This window comes from Mobula hypostoma, chromosome 11, assembly GCF_963921235.1.
Source record: "Mobula hypostoma chromosome 11, sMobHyp1.1, whole genome shotgun sequence".
NCBI classification, from domain to species: Eukaryota; Metazoa; Chordata; class Chondrichthyes; order Myliobatiformes; family Myliobatidae; genus Mobula; species Mobula hypostoma.
The window spans coordinates 87,942,686-87,967,998 of record NC_086107.1 but is presented as its reverse complement, the minus strand read 5'-3'; the positions used below and the strand labels follow the sequence as shown (position 1 = coordinate 87,967,998).

The 25,313-nt window shown below is 46.8% G+C and overlaps 1 protein-coding gene across 4 annotated transcripts in view; it reads right to left on the bottom strand.

The window, feature by feature from the left end:
• Positions 1 to 1,455: 1,455 nt before the first annotated feature.
• The window catches only part of LOC134353921 (guanylate-binding protein 1-like), a 37,574-nt gene continuing 13,716 nt past the window's right edge, over positions 1,456 to 25,313 (bottom strand). Inside the window, exons 2-11 of one of the 4 annotated variants that reach the window (XM_063062459.1) lie at positions 25,236 to 25,305; positions 23,926 to 24,159; positions 23,281 to 23,408; positions 22,580 to 22,689; positions 20,545 to 20,732; positions 15,079 to 15,324; positions 13,240 to 13,517; positions 12,549 to 12,761; positions 11,224 to 11,326; positions 1,456 to 4,013 (exon numbers count right to left, since the gene is read on the bottom strand). In XM_063062459.1, the coding sequence (XP_062918529.1) occupies positions 3,685 to 4,013; positions 11,224 to 11,326; positions 12,549 to 12,761; positions 13,240 to 13,517; positions 15,079 to 15,324; positions 20,545 to 20,732; positions 22,580 to 22,689; positions 23,281 to 23,408; positions 23,926 to 24,136 (1,806 nt within the window). In that variant the 5' untranslated portion in view covers positions 24,137 to 24,159; positions 25,236 to 25,305 and the 3' untranslated portion in view covers positions 1,456 to 3,684. The remainder of the gene's footprint in view (positions 4,014 to 11,223; positions 11,327 to 12,548; positions 12,762 to 13,239; positions 13,518 to 15,078; positions 15,325 to 20,544; positions 20,733 to 22,579; positions 22,690 to 23,280; positions 23,409 to 23,925; positions 24,160 to 25,235; positions 25,306 to 25,313) is intronic. The other 3 variants (XM_063062455.1, XM_063062456.1, XM_063062457.1) reach the window with 3 other exon arrangements.

The following is a 25,313-nucleotide window of genomic DNA, read 5'->3' as shown; positions in this document are numbered from 1 at the left end:
ACCATCACTGTCACGTAGCACTGGCAGCAATCCTGAGAACGCCGCCCTTGAGGTCCTGTTCTTCAGCCTTCTGCCTAGTTCCCGAAACTCACACTTCAGAACCTCATCCCTCTTCCTGCCTATGTCATTGGTCCCAACATGTATCACGACTCCTGGTTGCCTTCCCTCTTGTACCAGGATGTCGTGCACCCGGTCAGAGTCATCCCGGACCCTGGCACCTGGGAAGCAACAAACCATTCGGGTGTCCTTCTCATGCCCACAAAATCTCCTGTCTGCTCCCCTGACTATAGAGTCTCCAATGACGACAGCTCTCCTCTCCTCCATCCCACCCTTCTGCACCACAGGGTCAGACTCAGTGCCAGAGGCCCTGCCACCGTGGCTCACAGCTGGTCGGTCGTCCCCGCCAACAGTATCCAGGACGGTAAACTTATTATTTAGGGGAACAGCTACAGGGGTGCTCTGCACTACCTGTCTGCTCACCTTCGCTTTCCCCCCTCCGATGGTCACCCAATGACCTGCTTCCGACAGCCTAGGTGTGACTACCTCCCTGTAGCTCTCATCTATGACTGCCTCATTCTCCCTTATGAGTCGAAGGTCATCCAGCTGCTGCTCCAGATTCCTTACACGGTCTTCCAGATCGCCCAGCTGTATTCACTTCTGGCAGATGTGACTCTGTGGGAGAGGGGAGTTCCCCCAAGACTGCCACATCTCACATGACAGGCACATCACCGTCTCAGGAGACGTTGTAAAACTAACTGCGAGCTAGCTTGTCCTTCGCCTCTTCTCGTCGAAGCCTCAGAGCTCCACTCCTTCACTGGCTGCTTCACTTGAGCTATCCCTCTATTTATCTGTTTGAGCGTTTCAAAATGTTTGGTCACCTGACCTCGACTGCCCAATCAGCTGCTTTCTGCTGAGTCTGAGCCATTCAAATCTTGATTGTCTAATCAACGGCTTTCTGCTGATCTATTCAAATCTTGTTTGACTTGATTGTACAGACCAACTGCCAGAACTGCCAGAATCTCTCGAGTCAAAGCCTCAGAGCTCCACTCTTTCACTGGCCCACTCACGGGGTTGATGTTGGAATTGCTACTTTTCAAGTTATATGTCAATGATTTGAATGACAGAATTGCTGGTTTTCTGGCTAAGTTGGCAGATAATAAAAAGATCGGTGAAGGGCCAGTTGAAATGAGGAAGCAGGGAGTCTGCAGAAAGACTTAGATGAGAGAAATATGCAAAGTATAGGCGGATGGAATATAGTGTTTGGAAGTGTATGGTCATGCATTTTGGTTTTTCTCATGGTTATCTAGAGAATAAGAATCTCAGAGTTTCATACTGCATACATACTTAGATAATAATTGAACGTTTAAACGAATAATCTCCAATTTTGCCTACAAAGATACGGCCATTCTTCTACTCCCCAAATGTCCTAAATGCAATAGAGAACAACTTTCTGCTTCATACCAGACCTTTATTGAAGTTTCACAGATTTACCAGCATACACAAACTGCTAGTATTTAAATCCACGCTTCCATGTAGTGGGATGAGGATCCAATATCTACAAACGTAAGTTCATCCACACCTAAATATATTGATTCTTATTATTGTAGTTACATTGCTTTGGATAATTGGTAAGATTACTGATTTGTTCATAAAGTTATATTGTGGTTAAATGTAGCATCTATGTTACTTAACAAATCTATTAGCTAAAACTATTCACTCATCTTGTATAAAGCAATAACCTGCTGGAGGAACTCTGTGGATGAAGCAATATCTGTGGTAGGAACGGAATTGTCGACATTTTGGGTCAGGTCCCTGTGCTGAGGACACCTCTATCAGTTCTAATACATGATCTTGACCCAGCGTCAACAATTCCTTTACCCCCACCCCCACCAACACAGATGCTGCTCGACCCACTGGAGATTCCTCCATCTTCCTGTTGTTGTTCCAGATTCCAGCGCCTGCAGTTTCACGTATCTCTGCTGAATGTTCATCTGGTCCTGCATTTCAGCTTCCAATTGTTCATTGCTGGCGGTCAGATTTATTGCCTGGATAATTAGTGTGATCCAGTAATCACACTGATCGTGGATTGATGGTGGGAATGTAACAGCCAGAGGGAGATGACAAGTTCCCATCAGCCTCTGGGAGGAAACTCTGCTGGTGAGAGAGATCCACAGAACACAGAGCAGAGTGGAGGAAGGACACATTATCAACACAGGGTCAGTATTGAATAGAGCTGACTGCTGACCCAGAACACTGAACCAGCAGATGAGGACATTGTGAGAGCTGACATTCTGTGCCAAGGAGAGTTTGATGAATTGCCCAAGGATAAACAGAGCTCCTTATAATTGATAGTTCAGGTAATTGTGGTACAGTATGGACAGGTATATGAGAGGATTGTAAAAACGTGGATAAGAACTAGACATGAGCTAACTTTATGTCCATGGGCTGTGGGACGGAATTCAGTGGTTGGGGTGGGGGAAGTCGGTGGCAGGGGAGAAAGTAGACGGGCTGTGGGAGGGAATTTAATGGGTGGGGAGAGTGTCTGTGAGCTGCAGTAGAGGATTCAGTGGATGGGGAGAGTTGGTAATTGGGAAGAGTCTGTGGGCTGTGTGAGGGGATTCAGTAGGTAGGGGAGTTGGTGATGAGGGAGACAGTCTGTGAGATTGTGGAGTAGTTCAGTGGGTGGGGAGAGCTTGTTATTGGAGATTGTGTCTGTCAGCTGTGGGAGAGGATTCAGTGAGTTGGGGGGAAGAGTTGGTGATGACAGAGAGCATACATGGAATGTGCAAAGTGATTTGGTGGGGGTTGGGGAATTGGTAATTGGTGAGATTGTCCGTGAGCTGTGGGGGTCTGTTCAGTGGATGGTGGGAGAGTGATTGGGCAGAGCGTCCATGGGCTGTGGGAGGGGGTTCAGTAGGTGAGGACAGTCAGTGATAGGGGAGAATGGGAGAAGGGTTTCGGCCTGAAACGTCGACTGCGCTTCTTCCTATAGATGCTGCCTGGCCTGCTGCGTTCACCAGCAACTTTGATGTGTGTTGCTTGAATTTCCAGCATCTGCAGAATTCCTGTTGTTAGGGGAGAATGTCCATGGGCTGTGGGAGGGGGTTCGGTAGGTGAGGACAGTCGGTGATAGGGGAGATTGTCCATGGGCTGTGGGGGGGGGGTTCGGTAGGTGAGGACAGTCGGTGATAGGGGAGAATGTCCATGGGCTGTGGGAGGGGATTTCATGGGCGGAGGAGTCAGTGATGGGGGACAGTTTCCGTGGGGTGTGGGAGGGGATTTAGTGAGTGGGGGTGAGTGTCCATGGACTGTGGTAGGGGATTTAGTCAGTGGGGAGAGTCGGTCATGGGTGAGAGTGTCCGTCGGCCGTGTGAGGGGATTGAGTGAGTGGGACATATTACACTGTCTCAGTCACATCCCTGGGGTTCTGAGATTCACCAGCTGGAATCTGGCCCCTTTTAAATGTTTCAGTGTGTGTCTCTGATATCCGGCTGTGGATTGGATGTGGAATGTGTGTGGTGGACAATATTTAGGGTCCAGTTCACTGATCAGACTGGGGAGGGGAGTCGTTGGAAGCTGTTAGGAATGTCACAGGATTGGTGCTGTGGACACATTTCTAAATGTACACATTTTTTTAACTGCCTTCCTGCTAGGGATACAATTTTGCCACAGCGCACACCACAGTTACCTGATCTGAAATAATCTCAGCACTCCCCTTATGAATTTCATGAAACTCCATTCTGTTGACTGTTCATATTTCTTTTTCAGGTACTCGTACCTCTGTCGAGCCCTTTCCGCATCCTCCTTCCTGCCTTCAGCTTCGTATTTCTTCATCTCACTCTTCGTATGTTCCATGGCTTCTTTCAGCTCCTCCACGCTGCACATTTTACTCTCCTCAAACCTCTTCTTGATCTGCTCTAGGATCTCCTTTTCCTTGGATTCCTCAAGTTCTTTCCTCTTCTGCTCCATCTTCTCCCTCTCACATTTCGCCCTTGAGAGCTCCTCTTCCAAAGCTGACAAAAGGGGCAGAGGATGAATTGGTTAGTCCGTGCAGAAAGTGGTGAAGGTGTCATTTCTCGAGGTGTGTGTGACAGGACATTGACAAGGAGATTCACTCCCTGTTCAGCCTAAGACAACACAGAAAATGCTGGAGGAACTCAGCAGGTCAGGCAGCATCTATGAAAATGAATACACAGCTAATGTTTCAGCTGAGTCCCGATTTCGGGAGTGAGGAAGAAGGGAGAAGATGCCAGAATAAAAAGGTGGGGGGAGGAGAAAGATACAAGCTGGAAGGTGATAGGTGAATGCAGGTTGGTAAATAGTCATAGTCAAAGTCATAGTCATACTTTATTGATCCCAGGGGAAATTGGTTTTCGTTATAGTTGCATCATTTCTTTCATCGCAACTCCAACTCACCGACTACGTGTGGTTATTTTAGCGCTGTGTGTAGCACACCGCTACATAGTAATAGAACCATAAATAGTTAAATAGTAATATGTAAATTATGCCAGTAAATTATGAAGTAAGTCCAGGACCAGCCTATTGGCTCAGGGAGGAGTCGTAAAGTTTGATGGCCACAGGCAGGAATGACTTCCTATGATGCTCTGTGCTGCATCTCGGTGGAATGAGACTCTGGCTGAATGTACTCCTGTGCCCACCCAGTACATTATGTAGTGGATAGGAGACATTGACCAAGATGGCATGCAACTTACACAGCATCCTCTTTTCAGACACCACCGTGAGAGAGTCCAGTTCCATCCCCACAACATCACTGGCCTTACGAATGAGTTTGTTGATTCTGTTGGTGTCTGCTACCCTCAGCCTGCTGCCCCAGCACACAACAGCAAACATAACACTGGCCACCACAGACTCGTAGAACATCCTCAGCATTGTCCAGCAGATGTTAAAGGACCTCAGTCTCCTCAGGAAATAGAGGCGGCTCTGACCCTTCTTGTAGACAGCCTCAGTGTTCTTCTCCCCCTCGTACCCCATCTGTTACTTATTTTCATACACACATTCTTTCTCTCGCTCTCCTTTTTCTCCCTCTGTCCCTCTGAATATACCCCTTGCCCATCCTCTGGGGTTCCACCCCCCCACCTTGTTTTTCTTCCCGGACCTCCTGTCCCATGATCCTCTCGTATCCCTTTTGCCAATCACCTCTCCAGCTCTTGGCTCCATCTTCTCCTGTCTTCTCCTATCATTTTGGATCTCCCCCTCCCCCTCCAACTTTCAAATCTCTTATTCACTCTTCCTTCGGTTAGTCCTGATGAAGGGCCTCGGCCTGAAACGTCGACTGCACCTCTTCCTGGAGATGCTGCCTGGCCTGCTGCGTTCACCAGCAACTTTGATGTGTGTTGCGTGTTCTTTGACCAGTCCAGTTTATTGTCAATTCATATCCCCAGGTATTTGTAATCCTCCACCATGTCCACCCTGACCCCCTGGATGGAAACAGGGGTCACCAGTACCTTAGCTCTCCTCAGGTCTACCACCAGCTCCTTAGTCTTTTTCACATTAAGCTGCAGATAATTCTGCTCACACCATGTTACAAAGTTTCCTACCGTAGCCTTGTACTCAGCCTCATCTCCCTTGCTGATGCATCCAACTATGGCAGAGTCATCAGAAAACTTCTGAAGATGACAAGACTCTGTGCAGTAGTTGAAGTCCGAGGTGTAAATGGTGAAGAGGAAGGGAGACAAGACAGTCCCCTGTGGAGCCCCAAAGTGCTGCTGATCACTCTGTCGATCACAGTGTTGCAAGCACACGTACTGTGGTCTGCCAGTCAGGTAATCAAGAATCCATGATACCAGGGAAGCATTCACCTGCATCGCTGTCAGCTTCTCCCCTAGCAGAGCAGGGCGGGTGGTGTTGAACGCAATGGAGAAGTCAAAAAACATGACCCTCACAGTGCTCGCTGGCTTGTCCAGGTGGGCGTAGACACGGTTCAGCAGGTAGACGATGGCATCCTCAACTCCTAATTGGGGCTGATAGGTGATCTGGAGGGGATCTAAGTGTGGCCTGACCATAGGCCGGAGCAGCTCCAGAACAAGTCTCTCCAGGGTCTTCATGACCTGGGAGGTCAATGCCACCAGTCTGTAGTCATTGAGGCCGCTGGGGCACGGCATCTTCGGCACAGGGACGAGGCAGGACGTCTTCCACAGTACAGGAACCCTCCGGAGCCTCAGGCTCAGATTGAATACATGGCGGAGTACTCCACGTAGCTGAGGGGCACAGGCTATGAGCACCCTGGTACTGACACCATCCGGTCCTGCAGCCTTGCTTGGGTTGAGACGTTTCAGCTGTCTTCTCACCTGTTCAGTTGTGAAGCCCACCGTGGTGGTTTCGTGTGGAGAAGGGGTATAGTCATGAGAGCAGGGTGGGGAACTCTGAGGAGAGTGGAATATGTGTTTGTTGGGGGCCGACAACAGATGGCTCATGTGGGGGGTGGGCAGGGGCCACAATGTCAAATCTGTTAAAGAACAGGTTAAGTTCGTTGGCCCTGTCCACACTGCCTTCAGCTCCTCTGTTGCTAGTTTGCCGGAACCCAGTGATGGTCCTCATCCCCCTCCAGACCTCTCTCATGTTGTTCTGCTGGAGTTTCCACTCAAGCTTCCTCCTGTACCTGTCTTTAGCCTCCCTGATCCTGGCTTTCAGGTCCCTCTGTATTGCCCTCAGCTCCTCCCTATTTCCATCTCTAAACACCCTCTTTTTAGCGTTCAGGGTGTCCTTAATGTCCTTTGTCACCCATGGCTTGTTATTTGAATAACAAAGGACAGTTCTTGTCGGAACATTACAGTCCACACAGAAGTTGATGTAATCAGTGATGCACTCTGTGAGCCCATCAATATCCTCTCCATGTGGATCACAGAGTGCCTGCCAGTCTGTCACCTCAAAACAACCCTGGAGCGCCTCATAAGCCTCCTCCATTTTCTCACTGTCCCCCAGGTTGCAGGTTTACTCTTCACCAGAGGCATGGAGCAGGATTTTAGATGCACCTGGTGTGATCTGACCTTCCCAGTGGGGGGAGGGGAGAGGAGCGAGGAGCTGTATGCATCCTTAACATTAGCGTACATCAAATCCAGAGTCCTCTCCCCTCTGGTTGCACAGCTCACATACTGCGTGAAGTTGGGCAGTGTTCTGGCCATGGTAACCTGGTTGAAGTCACCCGAGATGGTAATGAGGGCACTCGGGTGCTGGGTTTATAATCTGGCTATGACGGTGTAAATGATGTTACATGCCGACGTCAGGTTGGCAGAGGGAGGGGTGTACACAACAACCACAATTGCGTGCGCGATTTCCCTTGGCAAATAATATGGCCGGAGTCCAACAGCAAAAAGTTCAATATCCGGGCTACAGACACATTCCTTGATTGTAATATGCCCAGGATTGCCCATCTGTTATTTACCAGAACCACCAGCCCCCCCGCCCCTTTACGTTTACCGCTCTCAATGCACTTCCGGTCAGCTCGAACGGTCTGGAAGCCCTGTATGAAGATGTTTTGATCGGGTATGTCCTCGTGCAGCCATGTTTCAGTAAAACACATGACACTGCTCTCCCGAAATGTTCTCTGACTCCTGACAAGCGCCGTCAATTCGTCCATTTTATTACCCAGCCATCTCACATTGCCCATGATGAGAGAGGGGAGACACGGCTTATAACTTCTCTTCTCCATAAGCCTCTCTTGTCTCGACCCGGTCCTCTTCCCACGCCTTTTTGATCCCCCTCTGCATCCTCTGTGTGTTTTCCTCCAGATTTCAGCTGGGGTGTCCGCTGCTCTGTTCACTAAACCAGCGGGCATAAGCGCAATCAGCTGGTCCCTGGAATAAACAATGCGGCCATCCTGCTGCCACGCTAATGAGCCGTGTCCGAATGTAACTATTTCCAGCGCTAAAAAAACAAATAAAACTCTCTCCACCAGCATGTTAGAGAGGGTGCAGCTTCAACGTGTTACCGTGAGAGAAAAAAAATACAACAAATAACTAAGTTAAAAAGTTTAAAAGTAAGACACTACGGAACAACTGTAACAGGCTGCATGCACGACTGGCGCATACGCACAAAAAGGTCAAGGGCTAGAGAAGAAGTAATTTGATAGATGAAGAGAGTGGACTATCGGAGAAGGGGAAGGAGGAAGGAACCCAGGGTTTAGTAATAGTCAGGTGAGAAGAAGTAAAAGGTCAGAGTGGGGATTAGAGGAAAGAGTGGGAAAAATTTGTTTACCAGAAGGAGAAATCGATATTCATGCCATCAGGTTGGAGTCTTCCCAGATGGAATACAAGGTGTTGTTCCTCTACTCTGAACATCGCCTCTTGGCACAAAGAGGAGGCTATGGACCAGCATGCCAAAATGGGAATTGTAATTAAAATGTTTGGTTATTGGGAATTCCTACTTGTGGTGGATAGTGCGGACGTGCTCAACAAAGCAGTCTCCCAATTTACAATGGTCTCACCAATCTAGAGGTCGCATCGGGAGCACCAGACACAATAGATGACCCCAGCAGATTTGCAGGTGAAGTGTTGCCTCACCAGGAAGGACAGCCCTGAATGGAGATGATGGTGGAGGTGTATGGGCAGGTGTAGTACTTAGACTGCTTGCAGGGTTAAGTGCCGGGAGTGAAATATTTGGGAGCGGGAGGGTTGTTGGAGAGACGAATGGATAAGGGAATCGTGGAGGGAGTAATCCCTGCAGAAAGTGTCACAGTCCGGTCCGTGACTCCTGGTTTAAGTTAATTTCCTTTTCCCTTTGTTCCACTGGGCTCCTGGATTAGGGCACCTGATTCTTATTCAAATTGGTCAGCATAAATAGCGCCGGTTTACATCTACTCGCTGCTGGTTCTTCAGCTGAGCAAGTGTGGTTGTGCCCGATTCGGGTCCCCGTTCATTGTGGACTCTGCGTGGCTTCGGTGCCCGGGGTTGCTTTGTGGATTCGGTCGTTTTCACATCCAGCTGAGTTGCCGGCCGTTTGCCGCCACTCCGAGCCCAAGTTACGAATTCTGCCATTTCCATGGCCAGATGAGATTTGCTGGCCAGTTGCTGCTTCCCTGAGCCAAGACTCGAATGGACTGTCGTTGTTTTGTCATCTCGTATCCAGTTTAGTACGCAGGCCGTTTGCTGCAACTCGAATGAACTCTCGTTGTTTTGTCATCTGGTATCCAGCTCAGTAGGCAGGCCAGTTGCCGTTACTCGAATGGACTGTCGTTGTTTTGTCGTTCCAAGTCCCCGAGTCCCGAGGCAAGTCCAGTCCATCTCTGTGCCTGTGTCCTGCTCTTGGGTCCGCTTCCTCAGCTGTCCATTGCGACAGAAAGTGGAGGGAGAGGGTGTTAAAGGTATGTTTAGTGGTAGGATCCCTTCGGAGATGGCAGAAGCTGCAGAGGCTGCTGTGTTGGATGCAGAGACTCCTGGGGTGATGGGTAAGGACAAGAGGAACTCTATCACTGTTAAGCCTGCAGGAAGATGGGGTAAGTGTGGACCCCAGCTTCCCAACTACCACTAGTACCTGTCCCCCTCTAGGCAGAAACCACTCATAGCTGACACATGCATTCCTCTCTCTGCAGTGGGTGTCCCAAACCCACCAGCTTGTTCCATCTCCAACACAATCCTAACCCCAGGATCAGTGGTGGAGGAATCCTCAGACACCTCAGGGGAATCTGAGCCTGCTGGTGACCACAGAGGAGGGACCCTCTCCACATCAGGCATCAGACTGAAGGATGGCCTCATTGTTCCTGGCTCTGGAAGTCCATACAGAGCCACGTCCTGAGTTAGAGAGGAACAACTCTTCTCAACACAACCCTTCGCACAGTCTCTGAACCCTGGCAAACAAGTCCAGGGAATATATTCCTCGTTCAGAAATGGGCAGCTCTTGCCTTACTCTGGAGTCTGAACTAAACACAACCTTTATGGTCTGCGTCCTCCTTGTTACCCCATTCACTGCCCCAGCATCATCACAGGGAGGTATCCCAACCACTGGACCACCCTCAACCTACCTTATGAGAGGGGGCGGTGTCCCATGGTTTTTTTCCATTTCCATCTCTATCACCCACAACCAAGATCGGGGTAAAGGCCACCAGTACCTTTACTTCCTGAGAAAACTAAAGAAATTTGGTCTGTCCCCCAAAACCCTCACTAATTTTAATAGATGCACTGCAGAAAGTATTTTTCTAGCGTGCATCACAACCTGGCATGGAAGTTGTCCTGTCCAAGACCGGAAGAAGCTGCAGAAGATCATGAACACAGCCGAGCACATCACACAAACCAATCTTCTGTCCTTGGACTCACTTTACACCACACACTGTCGGAGCAGTGCTGCCAGGATAATCAAGAACACGACCCACCCAGCCAACACACTTTTCGTCCCTCTTCCCTCTGGGAGAAGGCTCAGGAGCTTGAAGGCTCGTACGGACAGATTTGGGAACAGCTTCTTTCCAACTGAGATTAGACAGCTGAACGGATCCTGACCCAGATCTGGGCCGTACCCTCCAAATACCTGGACCTGCCTCTCAGATTTTTTGCACTACCTTACTTTCCCTTTTCTATATTCTATTTATGATTTATAATTTAAATTTTCAATATTTACTCTCCATTTGTACTCCAGGGAGCACAAAGCACAGAATCAAATATCGCTGTGATGATTGTGCGTTCTAGTATCAATTTTTTGGCGAAAATAAAGCATAAAAGTATAAATGTGGGGGTCCCACTCCTGCAGCCACTGTCCCACCTTGTAGCCTGTGTTTCTAATCTACACTATTGAACTCCTCTCTCATTCCCTGGTATTCTCCCTTGTTTTGACATAATACACCAGGTTTTGGATCAAACTATTGCACTCTCCATTTGTATAAATGTAGGTATTTATGCTCGAGTTCCACTGACATCATAAGCCAAGCCCTTCTGTTTTTTCTGCACCTATATCTCTTCAACAAGGATTACCCACTCCTCATTGATGACCCCCACTTCAGCCTCAAATCTACCTCCTACTCTTGGGCACCCCACTCTGGATTTCTGTTTATGTTTTTTGAGAGACCCAACACCAACTTTTTCTTCATGTGAACATGTCCAAGTACAACAGCACACCCATCCCTGATCTCACTATGACTTTGGTCCTTCTGGTGAACTCTGAGGCGAAGTATCCAGCTGGAGTGTTTCACATTTCCTTTTTCAGGCTCAAAGAATTAATTTTAAATCTACAAATAAACTCTAACCAAAATATCTTGAGCATTTTTGTTTATTTTCTCACCAGAGACACGCTTTTGTTCCTCTGTCAGCCTGCTGTCTATTTTTTGTACCTGGTCTACATGAGGTTTCTCTTCTTCCAAGAAGTGGGTGAGGACAGCACACCCCTACAGAGAAGAGAAGATACAATCATTCATGTCCCACTCTCTCCCATCACAGCAGTCCACAGAAGACCAGAGACAGGCTCTCCCCATCAAACATACACAACTAAGGAGCTTCTCTTACCAATCTACGGGAAACTGGTAAAACCACAACTGGAAACTATGTACAATTTATATCATGGCTTTGAATGAAGGCAGAATTTTTTTTTTCAATGACACAAGGCTAAATTGTGAAAAGGACACACAGTGGTGACAAAGAGTAGAGAGATGGGTTGTAAGAATGGACAAGGATCAGGCAAATCGAGCACAATGTGGGATAATGCAAAATATCCATTATGTCAGAAAAATAAGTAGTTGCATATTATACAAATGAGAGAGTATGTGAAGTTCTGAGATGTAGAGGGATCTGGGTGTCCTAGTGCAAGATTTGCAAAATGTTTGTGTGCAATTAAGTGGGAGAGGTGGAGTGTGTAACAAAAGTAGAAGGGAAATACTTCAGTTATATCAGGTTTTGGTGAGATTACATCTAGAATATGGTCAGTATAGTCTCCTTTAACACTAACACACTGGACACAGTTTAGAGGTGGGTTGTAGACTGATACCTGGAAGGACAGATTACCTTTTCAGATAAGGTAGGACAGGCTGGGTCTAGACACTTCTGTGGGAAACCCCAGAACTAGGAATCACGGACTGGATCGTTAGTGTAGGGGAGAAGGTCATGAGTCGCAAAGCTGAGTTGGATAAACAGGTAGCTTGATCAACGGAGTTATGAGACAAGCATTTTTCTCTCAATGCCTGATTAGTTTTTTGAACTCTCCATTAAAGCACAGTGGAAGCAGAGAATTAGGATTTTTAAGGGAGAGATTGGAAGGCTCTTGAAAACGAGGATTAAAGATAATTCCCACAGCCCCATTACTGACTCTCCAACTACTGTATCCCCTCTCACATCCCACGAACATCTCCCTACCCAAAGAATTCCCTCCCACAGGCACTGACCCCACCCACTGAAAATCCTCCTGCAACCTATAACACTCATTCCCCGATTATAGACCCAATCTACCCAGTTAATTCCATTCCAGATGTTACGGAGAGTGGAAATCAAATTCAATTTTGTTGGGTGAATGGAAGAAGGCAGAGGGGGGAAGTTTTCTGAATCCATGTAAGGCAGGGGAAGGAAAAGCCATGAGAATTTAAAAGTAAATGTCTTGCTGTAAAATATTGAACACACCTCCATTTCATCCTTAGTCTTTTCTTTATACTCCTTGACGGCCTTATCAAGATCCTTCTTCAGCGCCTGGAAACCACCAGGACTCAGGTAATGTTCAGATGTCAGGTTTTCTTTTATTGATGACATTACTACTTTTAGATGTGTCTCACACTCCTCTTGTGACTTTTCCTTGATCTTGGCTACGAGAGACTTGTAAGTTAAACTCATTATTTCCTGGGAATGAAGGAAAGATGTACAGTAATCTAGGAAAATAAGTATTGTACACTGACCAATGTCTCGCAGTCCCTCTCTCTCAGTGGTATATCTGCATACCAACTACATCTCTGAGTGGCTCTCTCTCAGGGAGAGATCTGTACACTGACCACTGTCTCACTGTCAATCTCTCTCAGTCAGAGATCTGTACACTAACAATATCTCTGAATCGCTCTCTCTCAGGGAGAGACCTGCATACCAACTGAATCTCTGAGTTACTCTCCCTCAGGGAGAGATCTGTCGATTGATTGGGAGTGACCTGTATACAAACCAGTGTCTCTCTGTCACTCACTCAGGGTGTGAACTATACTATCCGGTGTCTCTCAGTCCTTCACGTTCAGGATAATATCTATGCTCCTTGTCTCTCACTCTTAAACATTGGATCCAGGGATATCGTACAGTCGAGACAGTTGGAAATCACTTAAGATTAGAAGCTCACCTCCAGCTGTTTGAAGTGTTTGCCACTGTTGTTTATACATCTTTTGTGGAAGATACTGAATGCCGCTTTGCTCTTCCTATAGTAATAATCTATGAGTTTGTTCATCGTAACATTGTCAGATTTTGAGATTATTCTCATTTCACCATCAAAGAATTTCTGGGCTTCATCTACTGCTGCTTGATTTTCCACCTCCACTAATTCGGCGACACAGCTCTCCACACACGGTAGGACCCCATCCGCCATCATGCCCACATACGCCTTTGTTAATTCAACAAATCCTGTGTGGGAAGTTTCTGGAGGTCAGCGCCTGGGGATCTGATCACAGCCTCAATTCCCGCTCGCCATATCACTATGTACCCATCCCATTCTCATTCACTTCCAATGGGATCCCATCCCCTCCAATTCTCTCCCATCAATCATTCTCCCAATAAGACACCACCCCTTTCCTATTCAATCCCACAGTCCATGTACCCAATGGGACCCTAAACCTTCTCATTAAATCCCACAGACTATATTTCTAATGGGACCCCACCCATTTCCCATTCAAACAGACAGTTCATATTCCCAATAGGACCTCACCCCTTTCCCATTTAATCCCACAGTTCATATTCCCAACTGGATCCCACACCTCCCCATTCACTCATAGTGAACTCCATATTTTACATTCACTCCTACCCTCTACACACATGCTGGTACCCCACACCATCCCACTCATTCCCAATGGGATCCCAACCCCTTCCCATTCACTTCCTTTGACACATTTCTAATGGCATCCAATTCCCTTCCCATTCAGTCCCACTGTCCACATTCCCACGTACTCTGATAGTATATTCCCATGCCAGGTGAGGGTGTCAGGCCAAGACCCTTCACCAGGACTGGGAAGGAAGAGAATGAATCAGGATAGGAAGGTGGGGGAGGTGGAGAAAGAAGTCCAAGGTGGCAGGTGATAGATTAAACCTGGAGAGGTGGAGGGGGTGAAGTAAAGAACTGGGAAGTCAATTGGTGAAAGTGATAAAGTGGAGTGGCGGGGGGGAGATGTGATAGAAAATGACTGAAGATCATGGAATAAAGGGAAGAGAAAGAGCAACAGAGGGAAGTGATGGGCAGGTAAGAAATTTGAGAACTCTATGTTCATGCCATGAGGTTGGAGACTACCTAGACAGAATATACCCTGGCCTCACCGTGGCAAAAGAGGCCATGACAGGCATGTTGGAATGGAATGGAATGGGAAGTAGGATTGAAATAGGTGGCCACAAGGAAATTTGGCTTTTTGTGGCAGACGGAGTGAAGGTGCTCAGCATGATAGCATGAGTATCGATTTCCTGAACTTCAGTAATTTCCTCCCCCCCCCCAAACTTCTTCACGATTCCCCATTCTTGCTTCCTTCTCACACTTCTTCTCACCTGCCCATCACCCATCACCTCCATCTGGTGCTCCAACCCCTACCCCTCCCCCTTCCCTTTCTTCCAAGGTCTTCAGTCCTCTGCTAACAGATTCATGCTTTTCCCACCTTCATCTCTTTCACCAATCGACTTCCCCGCTCTTTTCTTCACCCCTCCCCCTCTCCCAGTTTCACCTATCACCTGCCAACTTGTACTTTTTCCTCTTCCCCCTCCCCCAAGTTCTTATTCTGATTTCTCCCCTCCCTTTCCAGTGCTGATGAAGTGTCTTGGCACGAAACGTTGACTGTCCATTTTTTCCATAGATGTTGCCTGGCCTGCTGAGTTCCACCAGTATTTTGTGTGTGTCGCTTTGGATTTCCAGCATCAGCAGATTTTCTCATGCCAGGTTAATGTGTTATACTGAAGAGAGGTGGTGAGGTTTTGCCTGGTTACTTACTCCTGCCAGTGACCAGCAGACCCCCAACAACACTCTTGAATTTCTTGTGGGTCTGAATGTAATTGATGAGTTTCTGCCGCTCCGTAACAAAATCCTCATCCAGATCCTTGTCCTCCAGTTCCTGGAGCTGCTTGGGTTTCTTCTGGAATGTGGAAATGGGAAATGCAAAGCAGCAACGTGAGGGAAAATGATTGCGGATACACCTGCGGAGCTCATTATATTTCTTGTCCTGCTCACTGATCTCACCTGTAAAAAAGAAGCAGGAATCAGGCAGGAGTCACTCTCACTGAATCTGTTCTCCCATTCCCAACATGGTGACTGTTAGAAACATAGAAACATAGAAACATAGAAAATAGGTGCAGGAGTAGGCCCTTCGGCCCTTTGAGCCTGCACCGCCATTCAGTATGATCATGGCTGATCATCAAACTCAGAACCCTGCCCCAGCCTTCCCTCCATACCCCCGATCCCTTTAGCCACAAGGGCCATATCTAACTCCCTCTTAAATATAGCCAATGAACTGGCCTCAACTGTTTCCTGTGGCAGAGAATGCCACAGATTCACCACACTCTGGGTGAACAAGTTTTTCCTAATCTCGGTCCTAAAAGGCTTCCCCTTTATCCTCAAACTGTAACCCCTCGTTCTGGACTTCTCCAACTTTGGGAACAATCTTCCTGCATCTAGCCTGTCCAATCCCTTTAGGATTTTATACGTTTCAATCAGATCCCCCCTCAATCTTCTAAATTCCAACGAGTATAAGCCTAGTTCATCCAGTCTTTCATCATATGAAAATCCTGCCATCCCAGGAATCAATCTGGTGAACCTTCTTTGCACTCCCTCTATGGCAAGGATGTCTTTCCTCAGATTAGGGGACCAAAACTGCACACAATACTCCAGGTGTGGTCTCACCAAGGCCTTGTACAACTGCAGTAGTACTTCCTTGCTTCCGTACTCGAATCCTCTTGCTATGAATGCCAGCATACCGTTCGCCTTTTTCACCGCCTGCTGTACCTGCATGCCCACTTTCAATGACTGGTGTATAATGACACCCAGGTCTCGTTGCACCTCCCTTTTCCTAATCGGCCACCATTCAGATAATAATCTGTTTTCCTGTTTTTGCCACCAAAGTGGATAACTTCATATTTATCCACATTAAATTGCATCTGCCATGAATTTGCCCACTCACCCAACCTATCCAAGTCACTCTGCATCCTCTTAGCATCCTCCTCACAGCTAACACTGCCGCCCAGCTTCATGTCATCGGCAAACTTGGAGATGCTACATTTAATTCCCTCATCCAAGTCATTAATATATATTGTAAACAACTGGGGTCCCAGCACTGAGCCTTGTGGTACCCCACTAGTCACTGCCTGCCATTCTGAAAAGGTCCAGTTTATTCCCACTCTTTGCTTCCTGTCTGCCAACCAATTCTCTATCCATATCAATACCTTACCCCCAATACCGTGTGCTTTAAGTTTGCACACTAATCTCCTGTGTGGGACCTTGTCAAAAGCCTTTTGAAAATCCAAGTATACCACATCCACTGGTTCTCCCCTATCCACTCTACTGGTTACATCCTCAAAAAATACTATGAGATTCGTTAGACATGATTTTCCTTTCACAAATCCATGCTGACTTTGTCCGATGATTTCACCGCTTTCCAAATGTGCTGTTATCACATCTTTGATAACTGACTCTAGCAGTTGCCCCACCACCGATGTTAGGCTAACCGGTCTATAATTCCCTGGTTTCTCTCTCCCTCCTTTTTTAAAAAGTGGGGTTACATTAGCCACCCTCCAATCCTCAGGAACTAGTCCAGAATCTAAAGAGTTTTGAAAAATTATCACTAATGCATCCACTATTTCTTGGGCTACTTCCTTAAGCACTCTGGGATGCAGACCATCTGGCCCTGGGGATTTATCTGCCTTTAATCCCTTCAATTTACCTAACACCACTTCCCTACTAACATGTATTTCCCTCAGTTCCTCCATCTCACTGGACCCTCTGTCCCCTACTATTTCCGGAAGATTATTTATGTCCTCCTTAGTGAAGACAGAACCAAAGTAATTATTCAATAGGTCTGCCATGTCCTTGCTCCCCATAATTAATTCAGTTGTTTCTGTCTGTAGGGGACCTACATTTGTCTTAACCAATCTTTTTCTTTTCACATATCTATAAAAGCTTTTACAGTCAGTTTTTATGTTCCCTGCCAGTTTTCTCTCATAATCTTTTTTCCCCTTCCTAATTAAGCCCTTTATCCTCCTCTGCTGAACTCTGAATTTTTCCCAGTCCTCAGGTGAGCCACTTTTTCTGGCTAATTTGTATGTTTCTTCTTTGGAATTGATACTATCCCTAATTTCCCTTGTCAGCCACAGGTGCACTGCCTTCTTTGATTTTTTTTTTCCAAACTGGGATGAACAATTGTTGTAGTTCATCCATGTGATCTTTAAATGCTTGCCATTGCATATCCACCGTCAACCCTTTAAGTGTCATTTGCCAGTCTATCTTAGCTAATTCATGTGTCATACCTTCAAAGTTACCCTTCTTTAAGTTCAGAACCTTTGTTTCTGAATTAACTATGTCACTCTCCATCTTAATGAAGAATTCCACCATATTATGGTCACTCTTACCCAAGGGGCCTCTCACGACAAGATTGCTAATTAACCCTTCCTCATTGCTCAATACCCAGTCCAGAATAGCCTGCTCTCTAGTTGGTTCCTCGACATGTTGGTTCAAAAAACCATCCCGCATATATTCCAAGAAATCTTCTTCCTCAGCACCGTTACCAATTTGGTTCACCCAATCTACATGTAGATTGAAGTTACCCATTATAACTGCTGTTCCTTTATTGCACGCTTTTCTAATTTCCTGTTTAATACCATCCCCAACCTCACTACTACTGTTAGGTGGCCTGTACACAACTCCCACCAGCGTTTTCTGCCCCTTAGTGTTACGCAGCTCTACCCATATCGATTCCACATCTTCCCGGCTTATGTCCTTCCTTTCTATTGCGTTAATCTCCTCTCTAACCAGCAACGCCACCCCACCTCCTTTTCTTTTATGTCTATCCCTCCTGAATATTGAATATCCCTGAATGTTGAGCTCCCATCCTTGGTCACCCTGGAGCCATGTCTTTATGATCCCAAATATATCATATTCATTAATAACAATCTGCACTTTTAATTCATTCACCTTGTTACGAATGCTCCTTGCATTGACACACAAAGCCTTCAGGCGCACTTTTACAACTCTCTTAGCCCTTATACAATTATGTTGAAAAGTGGCCCTTTTTGATGCTTGCCCTGGATTTGTCGGCCTGCCACTTTTACTTTTCACCTTACTACTTTTTGCTTCTACCCTCATTTTACACCCCTCTGTCTCTCTGCACTCGTTCCCATCCATCTGTTGTGAACTAACCTCCTCTCGCCTAGCCTCTTTAATTTGATTCCCAACCCCCAACCATTCTAGTTTAAAGTCACCTCAGTAGCCCTCGCTAATCTCCCTTCCAGGATATTGGTCCCCCTAGGATTCAAGTGTAACCCGTCCTTTTTGTACAGCTCACGCCTGCGCCAAAAGAGGTTCCAATGATCCAAAAACTTGAATCCCTGCCCCCTGCTCCAATCCTTCAGCCACACATTTATCCTCCACCTCATTGCATTCCTACTCTCACTGTCGCGTGGCACAGGCAGTAATCCCGAAATTACTACCTTTGCAGTCCTTTTTCTCAACTCCCTTCCTAACTCCCTATATTCTCCTTTCAGGACCTCTTCCCTTTTCCTACTTATGTCATTGGTACCTATATGTACCACGACCTCTGGCTCCTCACCCTCCCACTTCAGGATATCTTGGACACGATCAGAAATATCCCAGACCCTGGCACCAGGGAGGCAAACTACCATCCGGGTCTCTGGACTGCGTCCACAGAACCGCCTATCTGACCCCCTTACTATCGAGTCCCCAATTACAACTGCCCTCCTCTTCCTTTCCCTACCCTTCTGAGCTACAGGGCTGAACTCTGTGCCGGAGGCACGGCCACTGTCGCTTCCCCCAGGTAAGCTGTCCCCCGCAACAGTACTCAAACAGGAGTACCTATTGTCAAGGGGCACAGCCACTGGGGTACTCTCTATTACCTGACTCTTCCCCTTCCCCCTCCTAACCGTGACCCACTGGTCTGCCTCCTGTGGCCCCGGTGTGACCACCTGCCTGTAACTCCTCTCTATCAACTCCTCACTCTCCCTGACCAAACGGAGGTCATCGAGCTGCAACTCCAGTTCCCTAACGTGGTCCCTTAGGAGCTGCATCTCGGCGTACCTGGCGCAGATGTGGACATCCGGGAGGCTGAGACTCCAGGGCCTCCCACATCCGGCACCAAGAACAACAAACTGCCCTCACACTCATACTGCCCCTCTCCTCAAATAACAACAAAAAATGAATACCAAACCTTCCTCACATCACTCGTTTCCGCCTAAGCCCATTGAGCCGAAGCCCTTAAGCCTTCACTCTGCTCCCGGCTCACTCTGCAGCCCGCAAACTACGCTGCCCGCTGTATGAGGCTCTGTTCCTTTTAAATCTTTCGCGCTTCACTGCCCGACGTCACACGCCTGTACCGTCCTGCCTCTCTGAACGCCGATGGAAAAAAAAAACGAAAAATTCAGAAATGTCTTCCTCCGCACTCCCGCTCTGACTCTCAGACTTCCTTCTTCGAATCAAACTCGAAGCAGGATTTCTGCACTTTTAAATCTTCCGCGCTTCACTGCCCGACGTCACACGCCTGCGCAGTCCCGCCTCTCTGAACTCCGATAGAAAAAAAACAACAATTCAAAAATGTCTTCCTCTGCACTCCCGCTCCGACTCTCAGACTTCCTTCTTCGAATCACAGGGCTGCGGGGAGGAATAGGGGAAGGACAGGAAGGAAACAGAGGGGAGGCAGTTTGCGAGATGTGATGGCGAGGGACAGGATGTGTGGGAGGGGCATCAAGTGCATTGTAGTTGGGTCATGGGTGACTTGTCATGGAGGGGAAGGATGTGACATTGAAAGGGTAGTTGAGGGTCATATTGATTGAGAGGTGTGTGTGTGTGTGTGTGTGTGTGTGTGTGTGTGTGTGTGTGTGTGTGTCCGACCCAGCCAATTGGATGAAACTCTGACGGGAAGGAGGTGTCAACTGGGTGGGAGTGGTGAATTTATACCATCAAACCCGAGGATGGGGTACATTGGCATCAGGTTATTGTAGGGAATTGTGAGGTAATGTGAATGTGAACAGGGCAGGGGAATGCAGAGTAAGTGGGGAATGAGAGATGTGAAGGGGCCGGGAGACCCTGGAGTGTTTGTGCACAGACTCTCAAAGGTAACAGGTTGCCCCTTCCTCCACCACCCCCTCACACACTGAATTCAACCCTGCTCCCTCCCTTCTCTGGCCCCTTTCCAAGTTCACTCTATCTCCTCAGAGACTGGCACTGCCACATACTCACTGTCCTTCAGTTTCAGACTGTGCTCCAGGTACTCATTCGGAGTCACATCTTTTCCATTGATGTTCATATCCAGTGTCAAATCACGGATCACCCAGACAAATTCAGGGAAGAAACGGACAAAATCCCAGCTGTCACAGGCATCAGACTGGGACTTCATCTGGATCCACTTGGACAGTTCAGTCACAAAACTGGGAGCAACATCAAGGATAATGGAATGAAGGGTTGGCAGGAAAATGGTGATGAATGTCAGTCACTGTTCAGAGCTGCCCCTGAGACAGATACACTAGGAGACACTAGTCAGTGTAGAGAGAGGGACACACGCACACGCGGATACACACGCACGTACACAAACAAGTACACACACACATCAGTGCACAGATCACTACCTCAGAGAGAGTGTGACTAAGAGACACCTATCATTATGAAGATATCTCACTGAGAGAGACTCAGTGGCCGGTGCACAGATCTCCCCGTCGGCAAGATGGACTGAAACAGTGGTCGGTGTACAGATCTCCCCCTCAGAAAGAGGGTGACTAAGAGACACATGTCATTGTAGAGATTTCTCCCTGAGAGAAAGGGTTTCGATGAGCGTAATGCAAAGCTGCTGCTAGTTGGAACCCAGGATGACAGGAATATTGTAACTTTGGTCAAGAAAAGAGGAGGTGTCTTGATCCAGATACAGGCAGCTGGAATCATGTGAATAATTGAATATATATAGAGGATGCCAGAGTAAACTCAAGATGGAAATTTGGAGGGCAAAAGGGAGAATGAGGTGTCTTCAGCTAAGAAAATTAAGGAGAATTCTAAGTGACTTTGTAAATATATGAATGAAAGAACAGTAACATGGGGGCAAATAGGGCCCCTGAAAGATGGAAATGTATTTGTGGAACTGCTGGAGATGGGCACAGTTCTCAAGCATTAGTTTACTGTCACAGTGAAGAGGGGTACCAACAAGTGCAGTGGGATCTTGGTCAGCTGGGCAGCTGGGCTCAGGAATATCAAATGGAATTCAGATAAGTACATAAAGTTATATTGTGGAAGGACTCATCACTGTAGGAGTTTTACATTGAATACAAGGGCTCCAGGTACCTTTGCACAACAGAAGGAGTTTATAGTAGAGGTGCAGGAGTCCCTTAAGGGGTAGTTACATGAGTGTCTGAAGAAAGTTTTTAAGCATGCTGGCATTCATTAGTTAGTGTGCTAATTTTGAAGAGGGTGGTTACACTATGATTGTACAGAACGTTGGTGTAGCCACACTTGGAGTACTGGGAACAGTTCTGGTCACGTGGTTATAACAAGGATGGGATTAAAGAAAAAAGAGAACAAAGAAACATTTAGAAGGATGTTGCCAGGAGTCATGGAACTGAGAGGTTAGACACCTTGGGCTTTATTCTTTGGAGCATAGAAGATTGAGGGGTGATCTCACAGATGTAATAACAAAATCATGAGGGGCATTGATAGGGTCAGTGGTCTTTGTTTGCAAGTTTGGGGAAATGAAAACTACAGGATATAACATGGTTAAAGTGAAATTATTAGTAAGAACCTGTGATGTCATTTTTTATTGACAAAGGGTGGTGATTATATTGCACCAGCCAGCAGAGGAAGTGGGTGGGGCATGTATATTAGACACATTTACAAAGTATGTGGACAGGTATGAAGATGACGAGAATGCAGGGCGATTTGGGAAAGTGCTGGACTGGCTTGAGGATACATTTTAGTCGGAATGGACAAGCATGGCTGAAGGGATGCTTTACCTGCTGTATCACTCAATGACTCTATGATTGAGAGACAATGGTCAGCGTACAGATATATGCCAAAAGAAGGGATAGGGAAACATCAGTCTGTGCACAGATATCCCACTGAGGGAGATGGGCTGAGAAAAACTGTTCAGACTACAATATCTTCCTAAGAGAGTGGGACTGAGAGACATTAGTCACTGTGCAGATATTCCCGAAGGGGAGTTTGTAAGAGACATTGGTTACCGTAGAGATATCACCCTGAAAGAGCGGGACTGAGAGACACCAGTGAAGGATACTGTAGGTCTTGCAGGGATTGCTGGTCTATCTTTCTTTGACCATTGTAAATGAAGACGCTGCTCAGAAGGATAGCCAGTGAGTAGATGGAATTATCATTCTGGCTGTCTCCCTGCAGGTAGAACAGACGACCAGTTAGTGAGAGCTCTTGCTCAGAGATTAGTCTAATAGATAACCATCCCATTTCTGGACATTTCCCGCTCAGTGTTTACAGAGGTTGGTGGGTGAGGCTTCCCTCCACAGCATCCTTCCTGTCAATGCCACCAGTGGCAGGTGTATGGACAAGAGAAGCCTTACAGACTGAGTCTCTGCCAGTGCTCACCAACTCAGTGCTGGGAGAGAGCACACTGTCATGATACCTTAACATTCTTTTCATTTGGGAGGATGGGGATGGAAATTGGTGTGAGTGGGACAGGAAACGGTGTGGGTAATGGTCTTGTATCACATACAGTTCCATTGGAAAATATGGCAGAATTCCTCCCTGAAGCTCAGCATGAACCTGTGATGACAATGTTAGTTAATTAATTAACAAATGAATAAAGCTTTGCTTTAAATTGAGATTGTAAACAGCTTTTAACCACCCAAACTGCCCTTGGAGGGATTTGTACTCTGGTCTTTGGATCTTTCCTCTGTCTGTGGGTGACCCATTTGGTAAAGAAACCACTGTTCTGAGGAGGGGAATAGTTGAGAGGGAGGGACTGACCTTCTCAGGATCTTCCAGACCCTCGATGTCCAACAACAGGAGGACCTCATTGGGTCTCTGAGGGAGGGATCCACACCACATCCAGATTCCTTTGGTATGAGACTGGACCGTTAAATCCACTGAGAATCCTGCAGAGTGAGAGAGACAGAGAGACAGAGAGGTAAACTTTACAAGAACATAAGTGGATCTATGGTCTTCCATAGCCCAAAGACAAGCAGGTTGTTAGTATCCTATCCCTAGTTTGTGAGTGAGGGATAGGGTTTGGGCAGAATTGTTGGGAAAATGTGAAGCATAAAATGGGATTGTTGTAGAATTCATGAAGAAGAATGATTGATGGTCAGTGCAGAGTCAGTTTTACAGCAAGAAACTCTGGTTGCCATTTACAAGACCAGTGTACTCTCTGTATCTGAGATATGAGGTGAGCATGTAGTTTAAATTCCCCAGATCTCTCTAGTTCCATTATCCAAAACAGAGATGGGAACACCAACATGACACCAACAGATGTCTCCAGTACATCTCCCACTTCTGACAGGTTGACAATGCAAGTGTTTTCTGTGTGTCACAGGTCACAGAGTAATTTCTGTAAGACAGGTAGTGAACAGAGGTGAAAGGTTAGAGGTGGAAGTTTACAGCCACTGCCCTTACCGTTCTTGTCTCCCGCGAGACAGTTCATGAGGTAGGACTTCCCTGTACGAGCAGCACCAACCATAGCCACAACAACCATTGGATCCTCGATGGACTGGAGAACCTTCAGAGCCTCTGGGTTAAGTTGCAGCTTCCCATCCTTGTTACAAACCAGCTGCAAGGGTTTCTCCATCTTCTGTCTGTTGGCATCAGGGTCCCTGGTTACCGACATCAGACAGTCCTGTCCTGAAATATCTACAAAATCAGAGCAAGGGAATCATACACTGATTGAATCAGAGTAAATGGAAATGACAAAAGATAGAGCATATCAGCAAAACAGCTGCATCTTAATCCTGAGCCCCTGGAGTAGATCCCAAACTTTAATTTACTCACTGGGATCTGATACCTACAGTATGTACCAATCCCCAATACCATGGATTGTAACCCAGCCTCTACATCACTACTGGGATCTGTTATTTTATATATACTCCCTCTGAACACCTAGAATAGATTATGGCCTATAACTCACTCCTAGGAATCTGTTATTCAACATATAAACTCCCCAAATCCCTGCATTGGATCCAAGCCTCTAAAGCACTCTCAGTGATCCATTTAGTTTTTATATAGAAACCTGCAAACCCCTGGATTGGGTCTCAGCCTGTAGCTCACCTCTGGGAGTCTATTGTTATACAATATAAAACCCCACAGCAAGGAATCTACTGCTATATTGTCATGGTCCTGACTGAACTGCGGCAGGCATCCAAGATCCAGCACTCCAATTCCCCAGAGTATGGTTAGACTCCACTGTCCCTTTGAGACTCAGACTGCTAAATATTGCCGGATATCATTATTTTCAGATATATAAAGAATAAAAGAGAGCTGAGAGTGGATATCGGACTGCTGGAAAACGACACTAAGGATGTAGTAAGGGGGTCAAAGAAATGATGGACAAATTTACTAAATACTTTGTGTCAGTCTTCACTGTGCCAGAAATTAGAGAGCGTCAGGGGGCAGAAATGAGTGTAGTTGCTATTACTAAGGAGAAGTTGCTTGAGAAGCTAAAAGGTCTGAAGGTGCATCAGTCACCTGGACCAAATGCACGACACCCCAGTGTTCTGAAAGAGGTAGGTTTGCAGATAATACAAAGAGAGGTAGAGGGCTGGTTGAAATGAGGAAGCAGGGAGTTTGCAGACAGACTTAGATGAGAGAAATGGTCAAAGTAGTGGCAGATGCAAAATAGTGTACTGAAATGTATGGTCATTCATTTTGGTTTGTTTCATGGTTATCTAAAGAATAAGAATCTCAGAGTTTCATACTGATAATAAACGAACCTTTGAACCAATAATCTCCAATCTTGCCTACAAAGATACGGCCATCACATTCTTCTACTCCCGGAGTGTCCTAAATGC